The 25,977-nt window shown below is 56.4% G+C and overlaps 1 protein-coding gene across 1 annotated transcript; it reads right to left on the reverse strand.

Moving 5' to 3' along the window:
* Positions 1-1,896: 1,896 nt before the first annotated feature.
* PRKCG (protein kinase C gamma) lies at positions 1,897-25,278 on the reverse strand. The gene is made up of 18 exons (XM_036318502.1): positions 24,930-25,278; positions 24,512-24,543; positions 23,449-23,531; positions 16,839-16,950; positions 16,500-16,631; positions 15,514-15,670; positions 14,117-14,251; positions 13,885-13,972; positions 13,605-13,634; positions 11,457-11,606; positions 9,934-10,122; positions 8,486-8,577; positions 8,332-8,394; positions 8,076-8,214; positions 6,234-6,314; positions 4,360-4,467; positions 2,775-2,915; positions 1,897-2,515 (listed from the first exon to the last, which is right to left on the reverse strand). The coding sequence occupies exons 1-18, from the start codon at positions 25,097-25,099 to the stop codon at positions 2,318-2,320; spliced, it is 2,100 nt and encodes a 699-aa protein (XP_036174395.1). The 5' UTR covers positions 25,100-25,278; the 3' UTR covers positions 1,897-2,317.
* Between the last annotated feature and the right edge of the window lie 699 nt (positions 25,279-25,977).

The following is a 25,977-nucleotide window of genomic DNA, read 5'->3' on the forward strand; positions in this document are numbered from 1 at the left end:
CAGACCTCGAGGCTGAGCAGTCCTGAGCCTCGCAGGGCTGCAGACGGAGGGGACCCAGAGATGGCCTAAGAGACAGACAGAGAGAGAGCGAGCAGGAGGGGCAGAGAGCGGGCCCCAGACCCCCGCTTCCCCAGCTCCGAGGCTGGGGCGCAGGAAGTGGGGAGGCCAGGCGCGCAGAGGCACAAGGAGACCGGGGCGCTCAGAGGCCTCGGGCTGAGGGATGCTGAGACCCAGACACCTTGAGCCAGGCAGAGGGACAGACAGAGAGACAGAGAGAGACCCTGGGAGGAGCGACAATCCTTGGGGTCCCCTGAGGAGGGCTGGGGCTCTGGCCGGGCCTGGGGCGGAGCCTGGGGTCAGGGCGGCTGGAGGCAGCGGGAGGGGGCGTCCCGGGCCGGGGTCCCCAGAGCAGCAGGCGGGCGCGGAGCGATCTGGGTCCTGCAGCCGCCGCGGAGCCAGGAGCCGGGCCAGCCCCCCCCCCCGCCCCCCGCCGTGATGTCAGCGGGGCCACTCTTAAAGGGGCAGGCCGCCCGCCGAGGGTCGGACGGGGGCTGGGGGCGGCGGACACGGGCTCGGGGTACCGCGGCGGTGCTGGGGGAGACAGGGGAAACCCCAGCATCCAACTAGACTGAGTCCCGGAAACCCAAAAGGGATGAAGAGACGCCGGGGTGCCCCGAGGGAGCCCACGAAGCTTTGGGGCTCAGTCCTTCCAAACGCAGTTATATAGGCACACCATTCCACCGGCCGGCCCGGGCCCGGGACTACAACTCCCAGCAGCCCTGGCGGCGAGGGGCTGCACTTGGGGGGAAGGGTCCGCCGCGGTGTCTGCTGGGATGGGTAGTCCCTTTTGCGCTGTCCTCTCCACTCCCCCGACTCGCAAGTGGGTCAAGGGAAGGAGGCCCGGTTGGAGCGTCGGCCTGCCGTCTCTGTCGCTGATCCTGCAGCTCACGGGTTCTGGTCGCTTAGGTTTCTGTGTCCTGGGGTCCGTCCCTCTGATCCGACCCCCGGGTGTCCCCGTGGGATGTTTGCCTTTCATCTCCCCGCTCAGGGCTCTCCAGTGTCTGGGTGTCAGCGTGTGTCTGGGAGCGCGTGAGGTGCTCCCGGGTAAGTGTGCGGCGCTCCCGGGTAAGCTTGTCCCTCCCTGATGCCCTGTGCATCGCCCTCTCCCTGGGCACGTGTGCCCTTCAGTCCTGTCTCTCCTTCCCAGGCTCTCAGCACTTTGATTTCAGAGAGGAAGGGAGAGGGAGGGAGAAATCGAAGCATCAATGATGAGAAAGAATCATGGAATCGGCTCTGCCTCCTGCACGCCTCCCACTGGGGATCGAGCCCGCAACCCAGTGGCATGTGCCCTTGACTGGAATCGAACCCGGGACCCTTCAGTCCGCAGGCCGACGCTCTAGCCACGGAGCCACACCGGCTACTAGTAGGGCCCTTTCCCTCTGTCTGCCGCCCCCCACCCTCCATTCTCTCAGTTTGCTTCTAAGTGCAGTCATTGTCCCACCTCCGCACCCCCTTCCTTCTCCCAGCTGAGAAGACAACATCCGGACACCTCGGCGTCAGCATCCCAAATTTATTCTCCAGCAGCTGTGGCCAGATGGGAGCGGCAGAGAGGAGAGGAGCTGGGGGAGTCCCCGAGAGTGGCAGGCGTGGGGTGGGGGCGGGGTTCCGAGCAGGACTGGAGCCATGCACCAGGCAGGCGGGGGCGGGGGGGGGGGGATGGACTGGGATGGGTTAGGAGGGGGGAGTCTAGAACGAAAGCTGATTGAGAACAGCCGGGGAAAGGCTCCCCGCACCCCCCAGGCATCCCCGGGGCGTGGAAGAGGGCACAGGAGCGCGGGGGCACAGCCTCCCATGGACTCCAGAATGGGGGAGGGGGCGCGGGGGACGGGGGGCGGGGCCTCGGAGTGGGGGGGGGGGTTTGTCCTGGAACCCGAGTCTGGAACAGCCCACCCCATGAGACTATTTCCCAGAATGAAAAAGAACGGAAAGAAGAAGGAGGCAGAGATGCTACCAGGTCGGAGTCTAGAAGCCCGTGGAGTGGGGGGTCGGGGGGGTGGCTCTGGAACCTGGGGGATCCGAGTCCAGAACACGGCGGCGGGTGAGAATCTGGGGCTCAGCGCAGCGGCATCTAGAGCCCGGGGAGGCTCTAGAGACTGTGGAGTGGAGTGGGGGACGCTTGTCAGGGGGCACCGAGCCCCCAAGGGGTGGGGGCCGGAAGGCTGGGGGGCAGGATCTAGAATTCGGGAGGCGGGGAGGTCGGGCAGGAGGCTTGCGCGGCGCAGGGAGCCGTGGGGACACCTAGCGGCGGAGGGCGGGATTACATGACTGGCACCGGCGCCGGGCTGACGGGGCTGATGGGGCTGCGGGCGTCGGGGTGGACGAAGTCCGGGTTCACGTAGGTGAAGCCCTCGAAGTCGGCCTGGTCGATGCTGGCCAGAACCAGGCGGTCCGGCGGGGTCAGCGCTGGCGCCGCCCGCGTGAAGAACTTGTCAAAGTTCTCGCCGCTGCGGCCGCACTGGGAGGCGCGGGGAAGGAACCGTGACGTTCTGCCCGCTCGCGGGGTACCTGTCTCTGTCCCCCCCAGATCCGTCTCCTGTCTCCCCGGGATCCCTGCACATCCCTGTGGCCTCTGTGTCCTCCTTCAGGGGGTCTCCGCAGAGGGAACCCCGCGCCCCCTCCTCAGAGAGGTACTGGGGCTCCTGGGTGCCCCCCCACCCACCCCACCTCCACCCCCACCCCCAGGGACCAAGGTTTTGCTCTGGAAGGCGACCTACCGGGCGGGGCCTGAACGGAGGCGGGATCTCCAGCCGCTCCAGCCGCTCCCAGTCGATCCAGCGGAAGAAGCCGTGAGCTCGGATGGTGGGTTCCCCATCGGGCCCCGAGCCCAGGCGCTTGGCCGGGTGCTTGGTTAGGAACTGTGGGGGACACAGAGAGACGGACGGACAGACAAGTCCCAGACAGGGGGGCCCAGAGAAAGAGGGGGAGAGAGACAAGGACGGAGGGACAGAGAGACACAAGCATAGAGATCCGAGGATGGAAGGATAGCAGGGGGGACAGCATTGGGGGGCGGGGGGGAGAAAGGCAGAGAGGGGGAGGGGATGAGTGAGAATGGGGTAGATGGAATCCAAGCCCACAGACCCAAGGGCAGACGGAGAAGGAAATATCAGGGTGTGAGGGTGTGAGGGCCAGAGGAACCCAGAAAGGGAGGAAGTGGACAAGGACAGAATCAGAGAGGGGGGTGGAGGGGCAGAGGGAGGGGGGATTAGAGACCCAAGAGACAAACCCCCAGAGAGAGGAACAAAGACCCGCCCGATATGGAAAAAAAAAAGAAAAAAAAAAAGAGGAAGACGGAGACCCAGACCGAGAGGAAGTGGACAAGGTGGGGGGGGGGGGGATCCCAGACAGGGGAGGGTGAGGATGGGAGAGGCAGAGGGGGTAGGGGGTAGGGAGAGGAAAAGAGAGAGAAAGATTAAAGGCCCCCCCAAAAAAAGGGGTGCGATAGAGATCCAGAGAGAGGAGGAGAACCAGGAGGGAGGGCAGAGACCCCGAGAACACAGGCCACGGAGGAGAGGGGGCAGGGGACAGGGACCCGCGAGACAAACCCTCAGAGGGAGGCACGCGGACCCGATATGAAGACAGACTCAGAAAGAGTGGAGGAGGGAAGTCAGAGAGAGACGGCCCAGACCCAGAGTGTGTGTGAGTGGGGGGAAGAAGGAGAGAGAGAGAGGGAGAGAGAGAGAGAGAGGGAGAGAGAGAGAGAGAGAGAGAGAGAGAACAGAGATGGAAGGGGTAGACAGAGACACCGGAGGACACAGGAAAGGGAGAGACACAGAAGCCCCATCGTGTGCAGATGGAGGCAGAGCATGCGACAGAAACCCAGAGAGAGAGAGAGAGAGACAGTCAGAGAGACAGGGAGGCAGGGGCCAGAGGCGCGGGGACACCTGTGGAAAGCTGCTCTAGGCTACACGCTCGCTCCCGCATTAACTCAGGAAGAGGGGACGAGGCTACAGAGCACCGTTGACTGGCCCAAGATCCCACGGAGGACACCTGGCGACTTAGGCTCACCTGGGCCGCCTGGCTGTGGAGAGGCAGGCCCTGCCTCCAGCCCGGGAGTGGGGGCGGCAGAGGCGGGTGGGACAGGGGCCATGCTTGAACAGGGGGAGGAGGGGACAGTGGGCAGTCAATTATTGTCCTAACAAACCGCTGTGTTATATAAATGGTTTCCAGCAGGCGGAAACAGGGTTGAGGGGTAGGAGCCCCTCTAATCGCTATGCACAGCGGCTGTGTGGGCAGCCCCGGAGGGCGGCCGCGGGGCGCCTGGCGTGCGAGTGGGGACCATCTGGGAGTCGGGACTCTCACCCCCTTGCAGATGGCGACGGCTTCCCGGGAGAGCGACTTGGGGTAGGTGACGGTTTGTTCCATGATGGCCTGGAACAGCTCCTCCTCGTCCTCGCCGTCAAAGGGGGGCTGAGGAGGGAAGCAGGGGGGGTAGCAGGTCGGGGACGGACGGACGGACGGACGATCTCTCCCCAGCCTCCACGCCTTCATCCCCCACCATGCACACAATCCCCCCGCCCCTCCTCACTTTCTAGGGGAAAATGTGAGCAAACCACCAAAGCTCTATCTTCCCCCCTCTTTCCCCAGTGCTTCGACGACTTCCTATCTTTGCGGCTCTGTCTCCCTGTATCTGCTGTGTAAATCAGCAGGGTGTTGGTGAGGCAATATGTCATTTAAACGGAAGCGAGGGAAAGCCGCAGGACAAGCTGCGCCAGCATTCTGGTTGGGCGAGAGGTCTCCGGTCTCCTGGGGATAGGAAGGGCCACACGAATGCAAGGATTTTTAACATGGGGCCTAGAGAGTTTTTATTCAGTTGAGGGGGTCTGTAAACTTGCAGGGAGGGAAATGCATCTTTATTTTTTTTTAAATGTCTAACTGGAATGCAGCACTCCATTCAATTATGCATGTGGGCAACACCGCAATACTTGTGGCTTTATCACCAAGAGAAATCACAGATATATATAGTTGGGTGTTGTTGGGTTTTTTTTTTTATCACATTAGAGTTGCAGATATCTCAAAATATCGGTTATCTCTATCTCAAAATGACTGGTAGGCCTTCCTATGTACTTCCTGTTCCTGCAAGATATTACTACTTAGCCCTGGTCCAGTGGTCAGAATGTAGGCCCATGAATGGAAGGGCCGTGGATTCCATTCCAGGTCAAGGGGATGTACCTTGGTTGCAGGGCATTTGCAGGAGGCAACCAATCGATGTGTCTCTCTCACATCCATGTTTCTCTCTCTCGTCCCCTCATTCCTCTCTTCCACTCTCTCTAAAAATCAATGGAAAAAAATACCGTTGGGTGAGGATTTTTTTAAAAATATGTGTTACGCCCTGAACAGTTTGGCTCAGTGGCTAGACGCAGCCGTGGGCAAACTACGGCCCGCGGGCCGGATACGGCCCGTTTGAAATGAATAAAACTAAAAAAAAAAAAAGACCGTACCCTTTTATGTAATGATGTTTATTTTGAATTTATATTAGTTCACACAAACACTCCATCCATGCTTTTGTTCTGGCCCTCCGGTCCAGTTTAAGAACCCATTGTGGCCCTTGAGTCAAAAAGTTTGCCCACCCCTGGGCTAGAGCGTCGGCCTGTGGACTGAAGAGTCCCAGGTTCGATTCCCGTCAAGGGCATGTACCTTGGTTGCGGGCACATCCCCAGTAGGGGGTGTGCAGGAGGCAGCTGATGGAAGTTTCTCTCTCATGGATGTTTCTAACTCTCTATCCCTCTCCCTTCCTCTCTGTAAAAAAAAAAAAAATCAATAAAATATATTTTTTTAAAATGTATTACAATTTAGTTCATTAACAGGACATCACATATATGTCCACATCCCAATGTTTAATGTTTAGGCAACTGTCTATATTGAAATTAGATTTATTTAGTTGGTTAAATTAGGTTCGATTAAACCTTTAAAGTATTGGTGGTCATATTTTAATACGATCGATTTCCTCTGTCATCCTTTTATTTTGTGCATTTGAAGCATCGTTCTTTGAAAGGGGTGGCATTCTGGGAAGACGGTACTTCAGGACCACGGACAGCGCTATCTGGGCATGACCTATACCCACCTCTTAGCACTTCCTGACACTACAGACCTTCCTTCCAGGCTTTTCCTGAGATCAAGGTGGCGCCTCACTCCCTGTTGCCTTTAGCCCAGTCAGCCTCTCCCCAGCTCCTTACCTGTCCCGCCAACATCTCATACAGTAGGACCCCAAAGGACCACCAGTCGACAGACTTCCCATAGGGCTGGTAGGCAATAATCTATGGGGGACAGCGGCAGAGAGAATGGAAGGCAAGAACCCATGCTTTGTGCTTTAAGAAACATAGGACCCTTCTGGCTTCATCCCCTGGACACCCGACCCACTCTAAGGGTATTCAATACACATTCTCCCCACCCAGGATAGCTTGGCCAGAGCTCCGTTCTTTGGGGAATCTGGGAAACAAACTCGACCTTCTTAGGATGTCCCTTTGGTCCCAAATACAAAGACCATCTAAGGGCCAAGTCACAAGTTCCACCCACCCAGAATATTGAAGTAACTGGACCCACTCATTACTGTATCAGGGGCATAAGGCTTCAAATTCAGAGACCAGAGATTCTTAAATGCATTTCAGAGTCAACTAGGGGACTGTTTAAAAATAGGAATTCTGCCCGGCTGGCCTGGCTCTATAGTTAAGCATTGACCTATAAACCAGGAGGCCATGGTTCAATTCCCGGTCAGGGCACGTGCCCGAGTTTCGGGCTTGATCCCCAGTGTGGGGTGTGCAGGAGGCAGCTGATCAATGATTCTCTCTCATCACTGATATTTCTATCCCTCCCTCTCCCTTCCTCTCTGAAATCAATAAAAATATATATTTTTAAAAAAATAATAATAGAAATGCCCAGCCCCGAAGAATTCCAACCTCAGTAGGCCAGAGTCAGAGGCAGGAATGTGTGTGTATTTTTTTTTCAAAACCTCCCCAGGCGATTCTGATTACCAGCCAGGTTTTGAAACCATTGATCTTGGTTACTCAGACACTAGCATTGAGTCACCTGGAAAGATCAAAGACGGCACCGCCCACACTACCTCCTCCTCCCACAGAAAAGTGAAGACACACTATCTATAGGTGCAGTCAGATCCTTAGCTCTACCCCGTTACACAGCCAGCGTACACCCTGCGCACCTGAAATATTCAGGAGGCAGCCCCCACTGGCTTAGTGCTCTAGGGGGATGGGCCCCACCGACTCAAACGAACTGGAAATCCTCTCCGCCTTCTTAGAATAGTCCAGTCACAGGCCGTGTTCTCCTGGAGTTCCTACGAGCTGGTCCCACTCTCCACCAACGTTCACCCGCAGGTCCCGCCCCCTTTACCTATGTAGAGGCCCAGCTCCACCCACTTGGAATGCTCAGGCCACTCGGAGCTGCTCTCCATGAGAACATCCACCACTCATATAAAGACCCCCAAGGGTCAGCCCTGGCTGGTGTGGCTCAGTGGATAGAGCCTCGGCCTGGGGACTGAAGGGTCCTGGGTTCAATTCCGGTCAAGGGCACATGCCCAGGTTGCCGGCTCGATCCCCAGTAGGGGGCGTGCAGGAGGCAGCTGGTCAGTGATTCTCTCTCATCATTGATGTTTCTCTCTCCCTCTCCTTTCCTCTCTGAAATCAATTTAAAAATATATATCTTAGCCCTAACCGGTTTGGCTCAGTGGATAGAGCGTCGGCCTGTGGACTGAAAGGTCCCAGGTTCGATTCCGGTCTAGGGCATGTACCTGGGATGTGGGCACATCCCCAATGGAGGGTGTGCAGGAGGCAGCTGATCGATGTTTCTCTCTCATCAATGTTTCTAACTCTCTATCCCTCTCCCTTCCTCTCTGTAAAATTTCAATATATATATATATATATATATATATATATATATATATTTTTTTTTTTTTTTTTTTTTTTAAAGACCCCAGGGTCAGGATCCCCGAAATATGAATACTAGGCAACCAGCCCCACCCACTCAGCGGACTCGGAGGGCGCCCAGGGCAGCGGAGTTAGGGTTACCTCGGGTGCTATGTAGTCTGGGGTCCCGCAGAAGGTGCGAGTCGTGTTCCCGGGGAAGACATTCTCCTTACACATGCCGAAGTCGGTGATTTTGATGTGTCCCTCGGCGTCCAGCATCACGTTGTCCAGTTTCAGGTCCCTGTGGTGCGGGTGTGGGGTGAGTAGGCATGGAGTTCAATGGGCTAGAGGCCTAGGTCCAAATCCCTTCCCCTCCAGGGGCCTGACCCCCTCCATGGAAAGGCCTGGGGCTGCTCACCGGTAGATGATGCCCTGATTGTGAAGGAAGAAGAGGCCGATGGCGATTTCTGCCGCGTAGAACCTGGAGGCGGGGGTGGGGTCAGAGGTCAATGGCTGGACCCCGCCCCCAAGCCTTCCATCTTCCCTCCACCCTCACCTTGGCCGAGACTCACGCTGCATGGGGTTCCTTAAACTTGCCCAGCTGCTGAATGTGGTACATCAAGTCGCCCCCGGTGACATACTCCATCACAAAATACAGGCGATCCTGGGGGGGTCAGGGGGGGAGGGGGCGGGTCTTAGAGGCAAGGACACGCCCACCAGCCGGTCCATGCCAGCCTGTGCGCCCAGCATTGGAAGTGAGCCCAGCTGTCTTTCTAAATGGGTGGTTCCTATTCACCGGAGACAAACATGAAAGGCTGGGGGGGCCACCCAATCAGAAACCCAGAGCAACTGGCCACGCCCACCGTGACCCAAAATATTCTAACAAGGCCGACTCAGAATCTCCACCTGCCCCATGGCCTGTGACTCAGAACAACAGGTGTTCTGGTCCCGTCCTCTCAGAATTGAAGCTTGAGAATTAAAGAAGAAGAAGAAGAAGTAGAAGAAGATGCACTATTTGCTGGAATCCCAAACCTCTTTCACAGCCACTCACACACACATGCAGCCGTTCTGGCCCCCTGTTAGGAGCCAACAGGTACACGCCTCACCTGCAAGTGATGATACTGATGACGATCCTATATAATAAAACCCTAATATGCAAATCGACCAAACAGCAGAATCACCGGTCGCTATGACCGCACTGACCACCAGGGGGCAGACGCTCAATGCAGGAGCTGCCCCTTGGTGGTCAGTACACTCCCACAGGGGTTCCGCCGCTCAGCCAGAAGCCGGGCTCATGGCCGGTGAGCGCAGCCGTGGTGGCGGCAGCGCTAAGGATGTCCTGCTGCTGGTTTAGCGCCTCCGGGAGCAGACCTAAGCCAATAGTCAGACATCCCCCAAGAGCTCCTGGACTGCGAGAGGGCACGGGCTGGGCTGAGGGACACCCGCCCAGTGCACAAATTTCGTGCACCGGGCCTCTCGTAATAATATGAAGATCCAGGAAGCTGGCCACGCCCACTCAGAGCTCTGGGAAGTAGAGTCACACCCTCTCAAACCCTTGATGGTTCAGCCTCCTCGTCCCATTCCACAATCTTGGGAAATCCTTCTATTTGATGAGTCCTTCATTCAGAATCCAAGAGTGAGGCGACCTACTCTCCCAGCCCAGTTCTGGGCTCACCCACTCAAAAGACATTCTTCACGCACCCCTTTACTCAACAATCCTTTCCTCAAAAACACCCACTCAACACTCAAGGCAAGCTCGCTGGGGCCACGCCCACACAGGATCCATCAGGCTGGCCCCGCCCACTAGGGCTCATCCAGCTAGCCCCGCCCACTCAGGGCCCACTGGGCTGGCCACGCCCACTAGGAGGCTCATCCATCTGGCCACGCCCATTCAGAGCATGAAGCTGTTTGGCCTTGGCTTCAGCTCAGAATCCTGGAGCAGGTCCCTGATCCATGGAGGGGGGGACGGGAGGGAAGGCGGGGCTCTGGAGCCAGCCTCGCCCCCTCCCTCCCTCCTTACCGGGGTCTGGAAGGTGGAGTGGAGCTGGGTGAGGAAGTGGGGCCGGCCCCCCGGGCCTCGGCCCCCCAAAGCCAGCACGCGCTTCTCCACCAGGGTGCAGTCCACGTCGTCATCCTGGACGATCACGTCTTTCTTCAGGATCTTGATGGCGTAGAGCTCCTCGGAGCCCCTCCGCTCTGCCAGCATCACCTGGGGACAGAGGCCCAAAGGCCCAGTCGGTCTTGGGACACCCAGGGGTGCAGGTCCCTGGCCCTCCGTTTCGGGGACACAGGGGAAAAAAATAACTTCAGGCCCTTCCTCTCCCTCTCCGGGGATCTGGTGCCCTGCCTTTGCCAAAAGTTCCCTCAGGGAAAGCAATCCTGATCTTTCTTTTTAAAAATTGTTAGGAGTTTCCAGCGGTTCTCAACCTGTGGGTCGCGACCCCTTTGGCGGTCGAACAACCCTGTCACAGAGGTGGCCTAAGACCATCCTGCATATCAGATATTTACATGACGATTCATAACAGTAGCAACATTACAGTGATGACGTAGCAACGAAAATAATTTTTTTAAATATATTTTATTGATTTTTTACAGAGAGGAAGGGAGAGAGATAGAGAGTTAGAAACATCGATGAGAGAGAAACATCGATCAGCTGCCTCCTGCACATCTACTGGGGCTATGCCCGCAACCCAGGTACATGCCCCTGACCGGAATCGAACCTGGGACCTTTCAGTCCGCAAGCCGACGCTCTATCCACTGAGCCAAACCGGTTTCGGCGACGAAAATAATTTTATGGTTGGGTCACAACATGAGGAACTGTATTTAAAAGGCCAGAAGGTTGAGAACCACTGGTAGCCCTAGCTGGTTTGGCTCAGTGGATAGAGCATCAGCCTGCAGACTGAAGGGTCCCAGGTTCAATTCCAGCCAAGGGCACATGCTTGAGTTGCGGGCTTGATTCCCAGTAGGGGGCATGCAGGATGCAGCCAATCAATGATTCTCTCTCATCATTGATGTTTCTATCTCTCTTTCCCTCTCCCTTCCTCACTGAAATCGATAAAGATATATTTTTAAAAACATTTAAAAAATTGTTATGAGTTTAGCCCTGGCTGGTTTGCTCAGTGGATAGAGCATTGGCCTGTGGACTGAAGGGTCCTGGGTTCGCTTCCAGTCAAGGGCACATGGCCAGGTTGCGGGTTCGATCCCCAGTAGGGGGCGTGCAGGAGGCCGCTGATCAATGATTCTCTCTCATCATTGATGTTTCAATCTCTCTCTCCCTCTCCCTTCCTCTCTGAAATCAATAAAAATATATTCAAAAATAAAATAAAATTTTAGTGAGTTTATTTGAGCTAAACCGAAGACATACGCCCTGGAGCAAGACCTCAAATGCTCTGCAATTCACATCTTCATGTGTCTCCTCTCCAGGGACCTGAGGGGCCCCATCCAACCCACTTCGGGGACTCAGTCCTATTCCTGGCCGAGGACCAGAAGTGTGACCACCCTCCAGACACCCTCCCCTCCCCCCCAGAGTCCCGGGAATCCGACCTTCCCGAAGCTGCCTTTTCCGAGAACCATGAGGAAGCTGAAGTCGGAGATGTGCAGGCGTCCTGGGCTCGCCCCGAAGAAACAACGCTTGGAGTCGGTGGGACTAGGGGACGGGGAAGGGATGGGAGAGGAAGGACCCATCCGCACCCGCTGCGAGAAAGGGAGAGACCCCGAGGTAGTCAGAACCCCCACAGGGACGGGGGGGGGTACCCCTAAGAGAGACAGCATCCAGCCCTAACCGGTTTGGCTCAGTGGATGGTTGTCAGCCTGCGGACTGAAGGGTCCTGGGTTCCATTCCAGTCAAGGGCACATGCCTGGGTTGCAGGCTCGATCCCCAGTGCCCCTACTGGGATGCAGGAGGCCGCTGATCAATGATTCTCTCTCATCATTGATGTTTCAATCTCTCTCTCCCTCTCCCTTCCTCTTTCTGAAATCAATAAAAATTTATTTTAAAAAAAGAAGAAAGAAAGAAAAGGGTGGGGAGAGATGGAGAGTAAATAAAAGTTGTCCCCGCCCCCTGCTTGGCTTAAGAACTTTCTAGGACTTTCCAGAGCCAGGGGGTTTATTTATTATTTAAATAACCCTTCTAGAGCTTACAGTATGCCATTAAGCCTCTGGAAAACCCTGTTAGCACCCCACCCCACCCCCTTTTAGAGAAGAGGAAGCTGGCACAGAGATGTTAAGTAACTTGCCCCAAGTCACACAGTGGACAATAAGAAGAGCCAGAAATCAAAGTCCATTAATGGGAGATTATGTCTGCCTCCTTCCTGTTTCTCCACCGTCACCCAGCACGTGGTCTGGAACACAAGCGGTCTCAGCAAGAGGGTGTTGAATGGAGGGCGGTCTCAGGAATGCAGTTCCTATCTTCAACCTTCAGAGCCGACCCAGAGTCTGAACATCTTCACCACCCCTGTGCCCTGGGCCTGCTGCTCCACCCGTGTGGTCGCGATAGCCTTCCCATCTCACTCAGTTTAAAAGCCAAAATCCTTCCAATGAATGACAAGGCTCTTTCCACAATCTTCCCTCTCTGGCTCCACCTCCTGCTCTCCCCCGCCGCCAGCCTGTCCTCCCTGCTGTGCAGCAGACACTGTGGGCCTGCCCCCTACCTCAGGGCCTTTGCACGTGCTGTTCCTTCTGCCCGGAAGGCCCTCCTCCGTTCTCCTCTCCTCGTGGCTCACTCTCACCTCCCTCCCATCTTTGCCTCCCTGCCCTTTCTCAGTGAACCTTTCTCTGCTTACTGCAGTTAAAACCACAAACACTTCTCCCAGGACACGCCCTACCCTCCTTAATGCTGATTTTTCTCCACGTGGCTCATTGCTTTCTAACATGTTCTCGTTTATTTTGTTTCACGTCTTTCTCAGCGTGAAGCCTCATGCGGCAGGAATGTTTTTCCTCTCTTGTTCCCCGCTCTATCCCCGGTGATGAGGGCCCTGCCTTACCCACAGAGGGGCTCGACAAAACGTTTTATGAACGGATAAATGAGGGAGAAAGCATTCCTTCTTTGGCCCGGGGTCCCTCGCCTTTGCTGGGGAACCCTGCAAGTCCTCCAGGCCCCACCTCTCTGGGAAGCTTTCTCTGAGTCTCCCAGGCAGGGCCAGGTACCTCCGGGACCTCCCTGGTGCCCAGTGCCCGAGGCCCTCCATCATCAAACATATTCCTTCTGCGGGTGAATTTCTCTGTAGCTTTCACCGACACTGAAAGAGGAGATGCCAGCACAGGGCTTGGCATATCTGACACTTCCAGAAACAGGTGCTCAGTGAGTGAGTAAAGGAATGGAGGAGAGCGAGGCCACCCTGATAAATACATAGAAAAACTCCAGGATCAATTCTGGTGGCGCCTCCTCAGGGAAGTCCTCCCTGACTACCTTTCCCCTTAAACTGGGTTAGTCTGTGCCTCTTTAGTGCCCTGGACTCCGATTTAGCACATCACCCTGGGATTTAAGTTATCATACCTGTGACTGTGTCCCTACCTCGGGGAGTTACCTGAGAGTCAGGCTCACCTAGGACTACTCAGCAAGCATAACCCTGCCACCTGGTATGTGTTCGGCCCATGTGTGCGGAAATGAAGACCGATATTAGGGGAGAGAGAGACACACACACAGATCCCAGGAATGACACTGTCTCCATTCCAGGTCTCAGCGCCACTCACCTCATAGAGTTCCAGGGGGTAGTTACAGGCCTGGGGGGGAGGGAGAGAAAGCCAGAGTCAGAGCCCCAGGGAGGTAGGAGGTGGGGGACACCCACCCCCCCCAAACTCCCAAGCTGCAGGGATGAATAGGAACTCCAATTCCCATCAGACCTTGAGGCAGGAGCCCCTTAGAAAAGCCAAGGAAGGAGCCCCAGGGCCTTCTGGGAATTGTAGTCCCAGGACCAGTAGGCGTTTGGGCGTGTAGGGGTGGGGGGCGGGGGGCGCGGGCTGGGCTGGGTACCTCAAACTTCTGGAGGAGGCTGCAGTTGTCAGCATCGGCCACGGGCACATTGTAATATTCGCCCTCCTCCTGGTTCAGTAACTTGTACCTGACATACAGAGGCAGACACAGCGATGGAGAGAAAGGGTGAGATAAGGGGAGAGGGACCGGGAGGGAGAGTGATGTCGGCCCGCAGGAGGGAGCCCACACACAGAGGGAGGTGGACGCGCCCGCCGCCCACCCTGGCCCTCACCAGCCGTCCACCGGCGCCTTGAGCAGCTCGGACACCCCGAAGGACATGGCGCCCATGAAGTCGTTGCGGGAGGTCCGGTCCCAGTCCCACACCTCCACGCTGAGCCTGCGCTCCACGTCCCCCGGCTTCAGGTTGCTGCGGGAACGGGGGTGGGGTGGGGGTGGGGGGGTGCAGAGTGAGGGGCCCTGCTGCCGCTGCCTCGCTCCCTCCCCATCCCCTGTTGGGCAGCAGGCGAAGCCAGAGAGCTGGGGTCTGTGAAGGGTCTTCCCACACCAGGGCCCTGCCTGGAGAGCTCTCTCTGACTCCCCCAGGCTTGGCCCCTCCCCATACCTGCCCCCAGGTCTCTGTCCTATTCCGCTCTCTGTCCCTGCCTTTGTGTCAATTCTTTCCCTGCCACCTGATCACCCATCACACCACCCCTCTGCTCCCAAACTCCTCTATTCGGTCTGTCTCGTTCTAGGGTTTCTCTCTCTCTCTCTCTCTCTCTCTCTCTCTCTCTCTCTCTCTCTCTCTCTCTCTCTCTCTCTCCCTTATTGATTTTAGGGAGAGAGAGAGAGAGAGAGAGAGAAACATCAACTTGTGCATTCGTTGGTTGCGTCTTGTATGTGTCCTGACCAGGGATCCAGGGGTCCTCAAACTACGGCCCGCGGGCCACATGCAAATACAAATATTGTATTTGTTCCCGTTTTGTTTTTTTACTTCAAAATAAGATATGTGCAGTGTGCATAGGGATTTGTTCATAGTTTTTTTTTTTTTAAACTATAGTCCGGCCCTTCAACCGTCTGAGGGACAGTGAACTGGCCCCCTGTTTAAACAGTTTGAGGACTGGTGGAACCCTCAACCATGGTGTTATCAGGACAATGCTTCAGTGGTCGGCGAACTCGTTAGTCAACAGAGCCAAATATCAACAGTACAACGATTGAAATTTCTTTGGAGAGCCAAATTTTTTAAACTTAAACTATATAGGTAGGTACATTGTTATTAACTTCATTAGGGTTCTCCTAAGGCTTAGGAAGAGCCACACTCAAGGGGCCAAAGAGCCGCATGTGGCTCTCGAGCCGCAGTTTGCCGACCACGGCTAACCAACTAAGCTAGCTCTCTCTTTCTTTCTCTCCTCCTCCCCCCCACTTTTCCTCATCTCTGTCTCACTCTAAAGTGGGGGGGCTTTGGGCTTTGATGACGATTGAATACATAGTTGTCTGTTTCTCAGCTTCTGCATCTCCATTCCTCTCCCCCAACCATTCTATTCCTTCTCCCCCTCCTTCTCTGCTCTTTTCTGGGCGTTCCCGCTACCCCAACCCCTCCCACCAGCTGCTCTCTGGGGGGCTTGTGAGCCACCAGGACCCTCAGATCATCCTCTGTCAGCCTTCGCAGCCTCCCCTGAACCCGAGGCTCACAACACAAAGGTCTCGTTCCACACAGGGTTCAGCGTGGCTTTCACTGTCCGGGTCTTCTGTTTTGTCAGGTTCCGAGGGTCTGGGATGAGCTTCAGTTTCACATAGGGGTCGGACAGACCGTTGGGGTCCATGGGGATGAGGTTGCGGGCCTCACCGACTGGACAGGGAGGGGAAGGAGGGGAGATGGGGTTAGAGATCCAGGAAGAGGCCCCTAACCCACCCCTGGTCTGCATGGACACTTCCAAATTCTCTCTTGGCCCAGGAGTCTTTGCTGTCTACCTCCCTCCCCAGTACGCAGAAGACAGGGCATAGAGCCCTTTGCCCCAAAATCAGACCTTCCTCCGTTAGGACCCAGGAGTCAGGACCTGGCCATTCTCTCACCCCCTCCCTCTCAAGGACCTTGAGGTCTTGCATGGCCATTAAAAGAACTTAACCAAAGGACCTGTATGTATGCATATAAGCATAACCAATGGACGCAGACAACAGGGGGTGAGGGTGAGGGTAAGGGCATGATTAGGGGGGTGGGGTCGATGGGGGGGGGAATAAGGACACATATGTAATATCTTAATCAATAATTAAAAAAAAAAATGAAGCCCTAGCCGGGTTGGCTGGGTGGATAGAGCGTCGGCCTGCGGACTGAAGGGTCCCAGGTTCGATTCCGGTCGGGGGCATGTGCCTCGGTTGCGGGCACATCCCCAGTGGGAGATGTGCAGAAGGCAGCTGATTGATGTTTCTCTCTCATCGATGTTTCTAACTCTATCTCTCTCCCTTCCTCTCTGTAAAAAATCAATAAAATATATTTTAAAAAAATGAAGGGAAAAAGGGGAATGAAAGTTGCCAGAGGCGGGGACGGGGGCGCCAGCTCAAAGGGGCGTGGCCAAGTGGTGCTAGTCTCTGAAGGCGGGGCCCAGTGTGGGCGTGGTCTCCGAGGGGCGTGGTCTTTCGGGGTCTGGATGTGGGCGGGGCCTCCGAGGGCGGGGCCTCACCCGTGATGTGGATCTCATCCGCCGTCGGAGCTCGGATTTCCAGCTGCAGGCGCCCGCGGCGCTCCGTGTGGTCCACGCCGCACAGGGAGGGCACGCTGCGCACACAGCGCCGGTGCACGTTCATCTCGCAACCTGGGGGTTAAGGGAGGGGCGGGGGGGGGTGTGGAGAGACAAAACCAGAGGCAGCGCTTCAGGCCCCGCCGGGACCCGGGGCTCCACTCCCCGGCATTTCCCCGAAGCCAGATGCTGCGCTTCTGCAGGGGCCCCAGATGCGCGCCCCCCCACCCCCCAACCCCGGTTCTGGGTTCTGGCTGGAGCAGCGAGCGCAGACTCACTCACAGGAGCACTTCATGCCCTGGTGCACCAGCCCGTACAGCAGGGAGCCGCAGTGGTCGCAGAAGGTCGGGCTGCTGTAGCTGTGCAGGCGGAACTTGTGCTTGTTCCGGGGGTCCTGGGGGCGCAGAGGGGCGGGTCAGAGGGCGGGCTGGGGTGTCTGAACCCTCCGCGAGCAGCCCTGGGAGCTCTTCCTCCTCCTGCCTGGCTCTCCCTCATTCCTCAGCGTTTATTGAGCAGCCACTGTGTGCCATCCAGGCTCTGTGCTAGGTGCCGGGACCCAGCCGTGAACCAAAACAAATTAAACCCCCTGTCCACCTACAGCCAACGCCATACTTAATGGGCAAAAACGAAAAGCGTTTCCCTTAAAATCAGGAACAAGTTAGTCAAGATGGTTCTGTGAGCTCTAGCCACAGCCATCAGCCACGGAGAAGAAAGGAAAGGCATCCACATTGGAAGGGAGGATGTAAAACTGTCAGTGTTCGCAGGTGACATGATATTGCGCATAGAAAACCCTAAAGACTCCACCGAGAAACCACTAGATCTAACAAATGAATTCGGCAAAGTAGCAGGATACTAATTAATATTCGGCAATTGGTGGCATTTTTTAATTTTTAGTTTCTTTTTTGTTTGTTAATCCTCACCCGAGGATATTTTTCCATTGATTTTTATTTTTAAAAATATTTTTGTTGATTGTTAGAGAGAGAGGAAGGAAGAGGGAAAGATAGAAACATCAATGATGAGAGAGAATCATTGATTGGCTGCCTCCTGCAAACCCCCTACTGGGAATCGAGCCGCAACCTGGGCACGTGCCCTTGACCGGAATTGAACCCAGGACCCTTCAGTCTGCAGGCCAACGCTCTATCCACTGAGCTAAACCAGCTAGGGCTGATTTTTATTTTTTTTTAACTTTAAAATATATATATATATTTATTAATTTCAGAGAGGAAGGGAGAGAGAGAGAGAGAGAAACATCAATGATGAGAGAGAATCATGGACCGGCTGCCTCCTGCTTTCCCCATAGTGGGGATTGAACCCGCAACCTGGGCATGTGCCCTGATCGGGAATCTAACCCTGGGACCTTCTGGTTCATAGGTCGATGCTCAACCATTGAGCCATACTGGCCGGGCACCCATTGATTTTTAGAGAGAGTGAAATGGAGGAGGAAAGACAGAGAGAAACATCGATGTGAGAAAGTCACATCGATTGGCTGCCTTCCACACGCACCCTGACCAGGGCCGGGGATCAAGCCCACAACCAAGGTACATGCCTTTGACCAGCAATGAACCCGGGACCCTTCAGTCCGCAGGTCCATGCTCTATCCACTGAGCCAAACGGGCTAGGGCAATTCCTATTTTTAATAAAAACCAAAACACTCCTGTCCACATGGCCTTTGCTTTCTAGTGGAGGGAGACAGAATATAAGAATGACAAATAAATTATATTGTATTGTGGATGGTAATAGGTGCTCTGGAGAGAAATGAAGGAAGGAAGGAGCCTGCCAGGATTGGGGGGGGGGGGTGAGGGCGGGGAGTAGGTGGGTGCTGAAATTTGAAATAGTGGACAAGTAGAAGGCATTACTAACAAACAAGGTGGCATTTGGGACATGCCTGAAGGAGGTGAGGCTTCCAAAGTCCCATAACCCCCACACCTAACAACTCACACAGGCTGTTTTTTGAGGACTTGTGGTCCACTATGAGCTCCTGATCATTCACGGTCCGTCTCTGTCACTGCCTGCTGACCATCTGCCTTCTCTGGGCCCCTGGTGGGATGGAGAATCTGACCTGTCAGTTATAGGGCCCCCGGCGTCCTACATGAAGCATTAAGTGTAAACCACACAGCAGGGCCCAGAGTGTTAAATGTGCTCAGTATTGCTGTGGTGGTTGTTAGTGATTTCATTTTTTTAATTTTTTTAACATTTATTTTATTATTATTTTAATCCTCATCCGAGGATATTTTTCCGTTGAATTTTAGAGAGAGTGGAAGAGAGAGGGAAAGACAGAGAGAAACATCCATGTGAGAGAAACACATGGATTGGTTGCCTCCTGCAGGCGCTGGGGCCAGACCCCCCAGGGAGGAGCCTGCAACCCAGGTACAAGGTACACGCCCTTGACCAGAACTGAACCCTGGACCTCTTGGTCCGAGACACTCTATCCACTGAGCCAAACCGGCTAGGGCCTTATCAGTGATTTCACTGCAGCCCCCACATAGCTCTGAATTAAGAGCTAGGCCATTTCCGAGCTGTGCGATTTGGGGCAAGTTCACGTCCAATCGTGAGCCGTAGCGCCCTTCTCTGCCCAGTGGAAATAAACAATCTATATCTTGAAGCCTTGCTAACTGTCTTGAGTCCAATTAAGCGAGAATTTAGGGCACCAGTAAAGCTCTCTCGCTCCCCCCCCCCCCCCCCAAGGTCGCAGTGTTAAATCATCTGATGTTTGCCTTGTGCGAAGTATGCACCGGCAAGAGTTATCGGAGGGTGAAAATTCAGGACATGCCGGGGCTTCTATGCATTTGGCAGCTCAGTGGCGATCCTATGTCGGAGGAGACTTGGGTGGCAGGGGGGGTGTGCTGGTGGCGCCCCGGCCGAGGTCTCTTTCTGTGCTCTGGCTTCTGAAGATACTCAGCTGATCCTGAATCAAAGGGCTCCTGCCTGCCGAACGGGATGCTGGGAGTGAACGCCCCCAGCAGGGTGGCGGGCACACGCGAGCCCAGGGGTAGAAGCTGTTATTATTCTCAAGGTGAAAGTCCCTTATGCAAAGGGGACAGTGCTGGGCTCCAGGGAGAGGCGGCAGGGTCCACATTTTAACTCTGCCCAGTACCCAGCTCTGTGGGCCCCAGTCCCCTCTGAGACCCAGGCTTCCTTCCTATAAAGTGTGTGTAGGGAGGAGTGGGGGGGTGGGGGTGGGGGGGGTGCCTTAGCTGTTTGGCTCAGTGGATAGAGCACTGGCTTCCGGACTAAAGGGTCCAGGGTTCTATTCCAGTCAAGGACACATGCTCGAGTTTCGGGGCCTGCAGGAGGCAGCCGATCAATGGTTCTCGCTCATCATTGATGTTTCTCTCTCTCCCTTCTTCTCGGAAGTCAATGAGGATATATTTAAATAAACAAACAAGCAAATAAATAAATAAAATGGGGGTCGGGGGGAGGTCAGGGAAGTGAGCCCTCCCTGCAAGGGGTCTTGTGAAGACTAAATGGAAGTCATACTTGTGAGGCCCTTAGCATGTAAGCCTTTGACCCATGTTACTTATGAGATCGAAGGCATTAAGAAGCCCAGCCCCCCGAAATAGCTCAGTGGTTGAAAGTTGACCTATGAACCAGGAGGTCAAGGTTCAATTCCCAATCAAGGCACATGCCCAGGTTGTGGGCTCGATCCCCAGTGGGGGGCGTGCAGGAGGCAGCCAATCAATGATTCTCTCTCATCATTGATGTTTCTCTCTCTCTCCCTCTCCCTTCCTCTATCAGTAAATATATATATATATGCCTTAAGAAGAGTCCTGACTAATGTGGCTCAGTTGGTTGGGTGTCATCCCGCAGCATGAAAAGTTGCTAGTTCGCCCTAACCGGTTTGGCTCAGTGGGTAGAGCCTCGGCCTGCAGACTCAAGGGTCCCAGGTTCGATTCTGGGCAAGGGCATGTACCTTGGTTGCAGGCACATCCCCAGTGGGGAAGGTGCAGGAGGCAGCTGATCCATGTTTCTAACTCTCTATTCCTCTCCCTTCCTCTCTGTAAAAAAATCAATAAAATATATTTTTAAAAAAAGAAAAGTTGCTAGTTGGATGATCCTGGTCAGGGGGCATGCCTGGGTTGAATTGTGGGCTCACTCCCCAATAGGGGGTGTGCAGGAGGCAGCTGATGGATGTTTTGCTCTTGCATCAATGCTTGTCTTTCTCCCTCTCCTTTCCTCTCTCTCTAGAAATCAATAACAAATCTCCTTAAAGCATGAAGAAGAAAAATGACGCCAGATGGATGGAGAGGAAAGACTACCTCCTCACCATTCCCCTCTGTTCCGGCATCGGCAACAGCAATAACTTTAACAACGACGATAACTCACATTTCGTCTCTTGCCATGGGCCAGGCACGGTCCCAAGTCTTTGACTCATTTGCTTCTCAGAGCGATCCTATGAGGTGGGCATGATGATCTAGCTCCCAGCTCCCTCAGCTTACAGGCGGGGAACCCAGGAGGCACAGAGAGGTAAGCTGCCTTCTGGAAGGTCACAGAACCCACACGTGGAGGTGCTGTGACTGGAACCCAGGCGTCTGGCTTGGGGGGTCTCTGTCAGACGAAGACAGGACCAGTACCGAACCCCATAAGCTGTTGTGCGGATTCAATCCTCCACTATTCACCATCCCTGCTGAGTGTGCGCCACGAACATGGGGTAAATCCGTGGCGTTGGCAGAGGAGGTGGGCAGGGGAGGCGGCTGATGGATACCATTTGTGGATGCTGGGAGACAGGGGTGCTCAATACATGTTCTGTGAAGTCCCGTCTTCTACGGAAACTTCCATGTTCTCACTTGACAAGCTGGCAACATGACTCATAGATGTCTCTGTGTGTGCGGCCGTGTCCCTGCCTCTTTCTCCATCTACTCATCAGAAAACCATCTCTAACCCTGGGCAAGACTCCTCACCTGCCTGATTTCGCTGAACTGTCAGAACAAGCCTGGGATGTCTAGCTTTCTGCTGACCCGGGAGGTAGAGGCTGTGCACGTGTGGCAATTTAAGTTTAAACCCGTTCAAATGGAAGGGGATTCAGAGTTCCCTCCCTCAGGCACCCCAGCCCCTCTCAAGCGCTCCCTGGCGAGGAGGCGGTGGCTTCAGGCTTGGACACACAGACAGGCCTGTCCACAGAAGACTCTACTGCTCAACACTAGCGGGTCGGCCCCACTTTAGAGGGGAGTGGGACTGGGGCACAGAGAAAAGAACCCTGAAGCCAGACAGACCGTGAGGGGAGGATCAGGGATGGGCTGTTTTTGTGAGACCCTGAGGGGTGAGGCTGGGGAGGGAGGGAGAAATTGTAGGTATCTGTGTGTGCACACATAAAAAACTATATGTGCGTGTACGCACATGGGGATCTATACATCATGGTGTGTGCACATGGGGAAGTGTATATGCACACGTGTGCACATGGGGACCTGTACATGCAGGTGTGTGCACATGGGGATCTGTATGTATAAGTGTGTGTGCACACGGGGAACTGTATGTATACGTGTGTGTGCACATGGGGAATTGTATATGCAGGTGTCTGTGCACATGGGGGACCTGTACATGCAGATGTGTGCACATGGGGACCTGTATGTATACGTGTGTGTGCACATGGGGAATTGTATATGCAGGTGTCTGTGCACATGGGGGACCTGTACATGCAGGTGTGTGCACATGGGGACCTGTATGTATACGTGTGTGTGCACACGGGGACCTGTACATGCAGGTGTGTGCACATGGGGATCTGTATGTATAAGTGTCTGTGCACATGGGGATCTGTATATGTAGGTGTGCGTGCACATGGAGAACTGAATATGTAGGTGTGTGTGCACATGGGGATCTGTGCATATAAGTGTGTGTGCACATGGAGAACTGTATATGTAGGTGTGCATGCACATGGAGAACTATATGTAGGTGTGCATGCACATGGGGATCTGTATATGTAGGTGTGCGTGCACATGGAGAACTGAATATGTAGGTGTGTGTGCACATGGGGGATCCGTATATGCAGGTGTGTGTGCACATGGGGATCCGTGTGTATAAGTGTGTGTGCACATGGAGAACTGTATATGTAGGTGTGCGTGCACATGGGGATCTGTGCGTATAAGTGTGCGTGCACATGGAGAACTATATGTAGGTGTGTGTGCACATGGGGGATGTGCATATGTGTGTGTGCACATGGAGAACTGTATATGCAGGTGTGCGTGCACATGGAGAACTATATGTAGGTGTGCATGCACATGGAGAACTATATGTAGGTGTGCGTGCACATGGGGATGTGCATATGTGTGTGCACGCACTGGGGATCTGTGTGTGCACGTGTGTGTGCATGGGTACTGCCGGATCTCTCCGGGCCTCCCTCTCTCAGAACCTCGGCTGTCTTCCATACCCACCATTTTCTGTCCTCAGCTCTCTGCGTGCCTGCACCCCTGTCTCTGAGTGTCTCCGTCCTTGTCTGCCTGTCCACATCCCCTTTGCCTTCTTCCTGTGCGTTGCGCTCTCTCTCTCTCTCTTTCTCTCAACCCAAGCCTCTATCTTTTCCTGCATCTCTGAGATTCTCTCTCCTTATCTCAGCATCCCGGGGCCTGCTTCACATTTCTCTCCCTCTGCCCCTCAGCTCTGTTGTTAAATCTCATGAGCACCGGCTGACAGCCCCGCCTCCAGCGCCAGTCCTTGGCCCCCTCACCCCTGCCTTCCCTCTGTCCCCCACCTGTGTCCCCCGCCTGACTCAGTCCCCTCTGATTCCCCCCCTTTCCAGGCCAAGGGCAGGGAATCTGGGCCAGACCGGCTCCCCCTATCTCTCCAGCCCCCCCCTCTCCCCTCCCAGCCTTAAAAATAGCAGGAGAAATTGGGACGGACGCCTAGGGGGTGAGGGCGGGGCGCGGCCTGAGGAGGAGCCACCAGGTGTGTGGGCACTCACGTCCGTCTGGGGGCCCTTCCCGGCGCCTGGACACTCGAAGGTCACGAATTCGTGGCATCGGCGATGCACCACAAAGCTGCAGACTGGAGGCGAGAATCAGAGAGACCCCCGGGGACAGGGAGTCAGAAGGAGAGGGACCCCGACAGGAAGAACAGGAAGAACGCCAGCGAGGCGCAAACCCTGCCCCAGAGAGTTCAATGGGGAGACTGGGAGGTGGACATTCAAGACAGAAACAGAATGGGAGCATCACAGAGAGAAAGGCAGAGAACAGACAGGCCGGCGAGACAGAGACACAGAGACACAGAGACACAGAGACAGACAGACACAGAGCAGAGACACAGAGACAGAAGCAGAGACAGGAAGAGGGAGAGAGAGAAAGGCAGACACACAGAGAGACTAGGACCCCGCTGATGGACACAGGCCACAGAGGGAGAGGAGAAAGCCAGAAGGGCGCAGGCAGGGAGAGGGGAGAGAGGAAGCCCACAGAAGAGTCCTGGACGGAACAGAGAGCAGCCACTTGGGCAGGAGTGAGTCTGGGGGCGCCCGCTGCGGCCGCCCCCTTCCTGACTCACTCTGTTCCCAGCCTGGCAGCTGGTGCTTTGGGGACTCGCCCCCCTCTCCGCCCCCCTGTCACTGCGGGCCCCACCCGGCCCCCACCACCCGCCCAGGGCTGACCCCACCCGTCCTGCCCCTGCCTGGGACCGGTTGATGTTGTCATGGTGACGGCAGCCTGGGGTGGGGGGTGGGGGGGGAGTAGGGCTCTGACTTTGCATCTTCAGCCCCCCTCCCCTTCCCAATCTCCCCGTTCCCATGGCAACAGATTCTCCAAATATCTGTCCCCACCTGGAGCCGGCCAAGGGAGGGGCCCCCAGCACCACCTCCGCGGTGGCCCCGCCGCCAGAGCTGCCGCCCCGCCACAGGCTGCGGCTCTGCCACACCCCCCGCCCCGGGCTCCCCCGCGCCTCTCTGGGGACCAGAGAACACGTGTGTCAAGCAGCCCGGGCTGCGGGGCCCCGGCCTGCCCCCTCCTGAGGGTCCCGGGAGTCCGGGTCCCAGCGCTCACCTTGACATTGCAGGCCCTGCTTGCCGATGCCCCTGCAAGGGGCAAGGAGCTGAGGTCAGTGCAGAAAAGGGGAACCTGGGCCACCTCCCCCCACCCCCATCTTCGAGCCACAGGCGGCCTCTGACCCTCCTCCCGCGGGAGCCAGGAGTCTAAGCCCCAGCCCCCTCCTCTCTCTAGAACCCAGAGACCTTCTGGCCCCCAGCCCCTCCTCCCTCAGACCCCCAGCCCCTCCTCCCTCAGACCCAGGAGCCCAGGACCCTCAGCACCTCCTCCTCCTTCTGAACCCAACCCCCCGCCCCCCAGCCTAGGACCCGGAGCCAGGATGACAGCCCCCTCTTTCCTCATTACTCCGGGACCCCGTGTGGCAGGGGTCTCCGCCCCGGGCCCTGGCCCCGCAGGCACCCCGCCCCGTCCTCACCAGATGAAGTCGGTGCAGTGGCTGCAGAAGGTCGGCTGCTTGAAGAAGCGGGCGGTGAACTTGTGGCTCTTGACTTCGTGCACCACCTTCTGCCTCAGGGCCCCCTTTCTGCAGAACAGGGGCCGGGGGCCCCCCTCGGAATCGCCTCCGCCGGGGCCCAGGCCCGCCATGGCCCCAGGAGCGCCGCAGGGACCAGGTGCCTGCCTCGCGGGGGGAACAGGTGGAAGGGCCCGGAGCCGGCACCTCGGGAAAGCCGAGGGGCCCCGGGGAGATCCCGAGGAGGGGAGGAGAGGGGCGAGGCACCTCGGGGAGCGGGCGTGCGGGGCGGGCAGCGGGGCCCCGGGCGCGCCTGCGGGGAGCGGGCGAGCGGGGCGCGGAGCCCGGGGCAGGGGCGCGCACAGCCGGCGGCACGGGCGGCGGCGGTGGTGGGAGCTTGGGCTCCGGCACCTGCTGAAATGTGGGAGCCGGGGGTGGGGGGAGGCGTTGCCATGACGACCGAGGGGCGGGGTTTCGGCTTAAAGGCGTCCCCCTCCCTCCACGCCGGACCGACGTCCAAACACCCTCCCCCTGCTCCGCCACACACACACGTGCGCGCCCCGCACCCGCCCCGGGGGCTGGCCGGAGGGAGGGGCGTCCTCGGAGCGGTGCCCTCCCCCACCCCAATCTGTCGCCCGGCCCCCACTCGAGCGCCTCCTGGCTCCCAGCACCCCGGTACCCCCAGCACCCCTCGGATCGCTGTGTCTCTGACTGTGACTCTGGTTCAATGCCCAAACTTTGCACTCGGGGGCGGGGACCCAGCAAGCCGTGCACGGGGAAGCTGGGTGTCTCCGAGGCCACCCCGAGTCTTGACTTTTCTCTCGGAGCCTCTTAATCTCTGTCTCTGTCTCCCCCTGGGGGTGTCGCTCTGGGGGTGTCGCTCTCGGGGGCTGCTCCTCCCCGTGGATTCCTGGCGCGCGCCCGCTCTCTGGTGGGTGGGTTTTTCGTTCCTGGTCTCTGAGCGTTTTTTCTTGCTGTTTTCTCCCATCTGCGTCTGTCACTCATCCTGTGG

This window comes from Myotis myotis, unplaced genomic scaffold (assembly GCF_014108235.1).
Source record: "Myotis myotis isolate mMyoMyo1 unplaced genomic scaffold, mMyoMyo1.p scaffold_m19_p_70, whole genome shotgun sequence".
Taxonomy (NCBI): Eukaryota; Metazoa; Chordata; class Mammalia; order Chiroptera; family Vespertilionidae; genus Myotis; species Myotis myotis.

Bases quoted from the DNA above. Each gene is read 5' to 3' on its own strand.
- PRKCG (XM_036318502.1), bottom strand. From the start codon at position 25,099: ATGGCGGGCCTGGGCCCCGGCGGAGGCGATTCCGAGGGGGGCCCCCGG. The intron at 10,123-11,456 runs GTCGGATTCCCG...CTCTGTCCCCAG, and splicing joins GAAAAGGCAGCTTCGGGAAG to GTGATGCTGGCAGAGCGGAG. The intron at 8,215-8,331 runs GTGAGCAGCCCC...CCCGCACCACAG, and splicing joins AATCAGGGCATCATCTACCG to GGACCTGAAACTGGACAACG.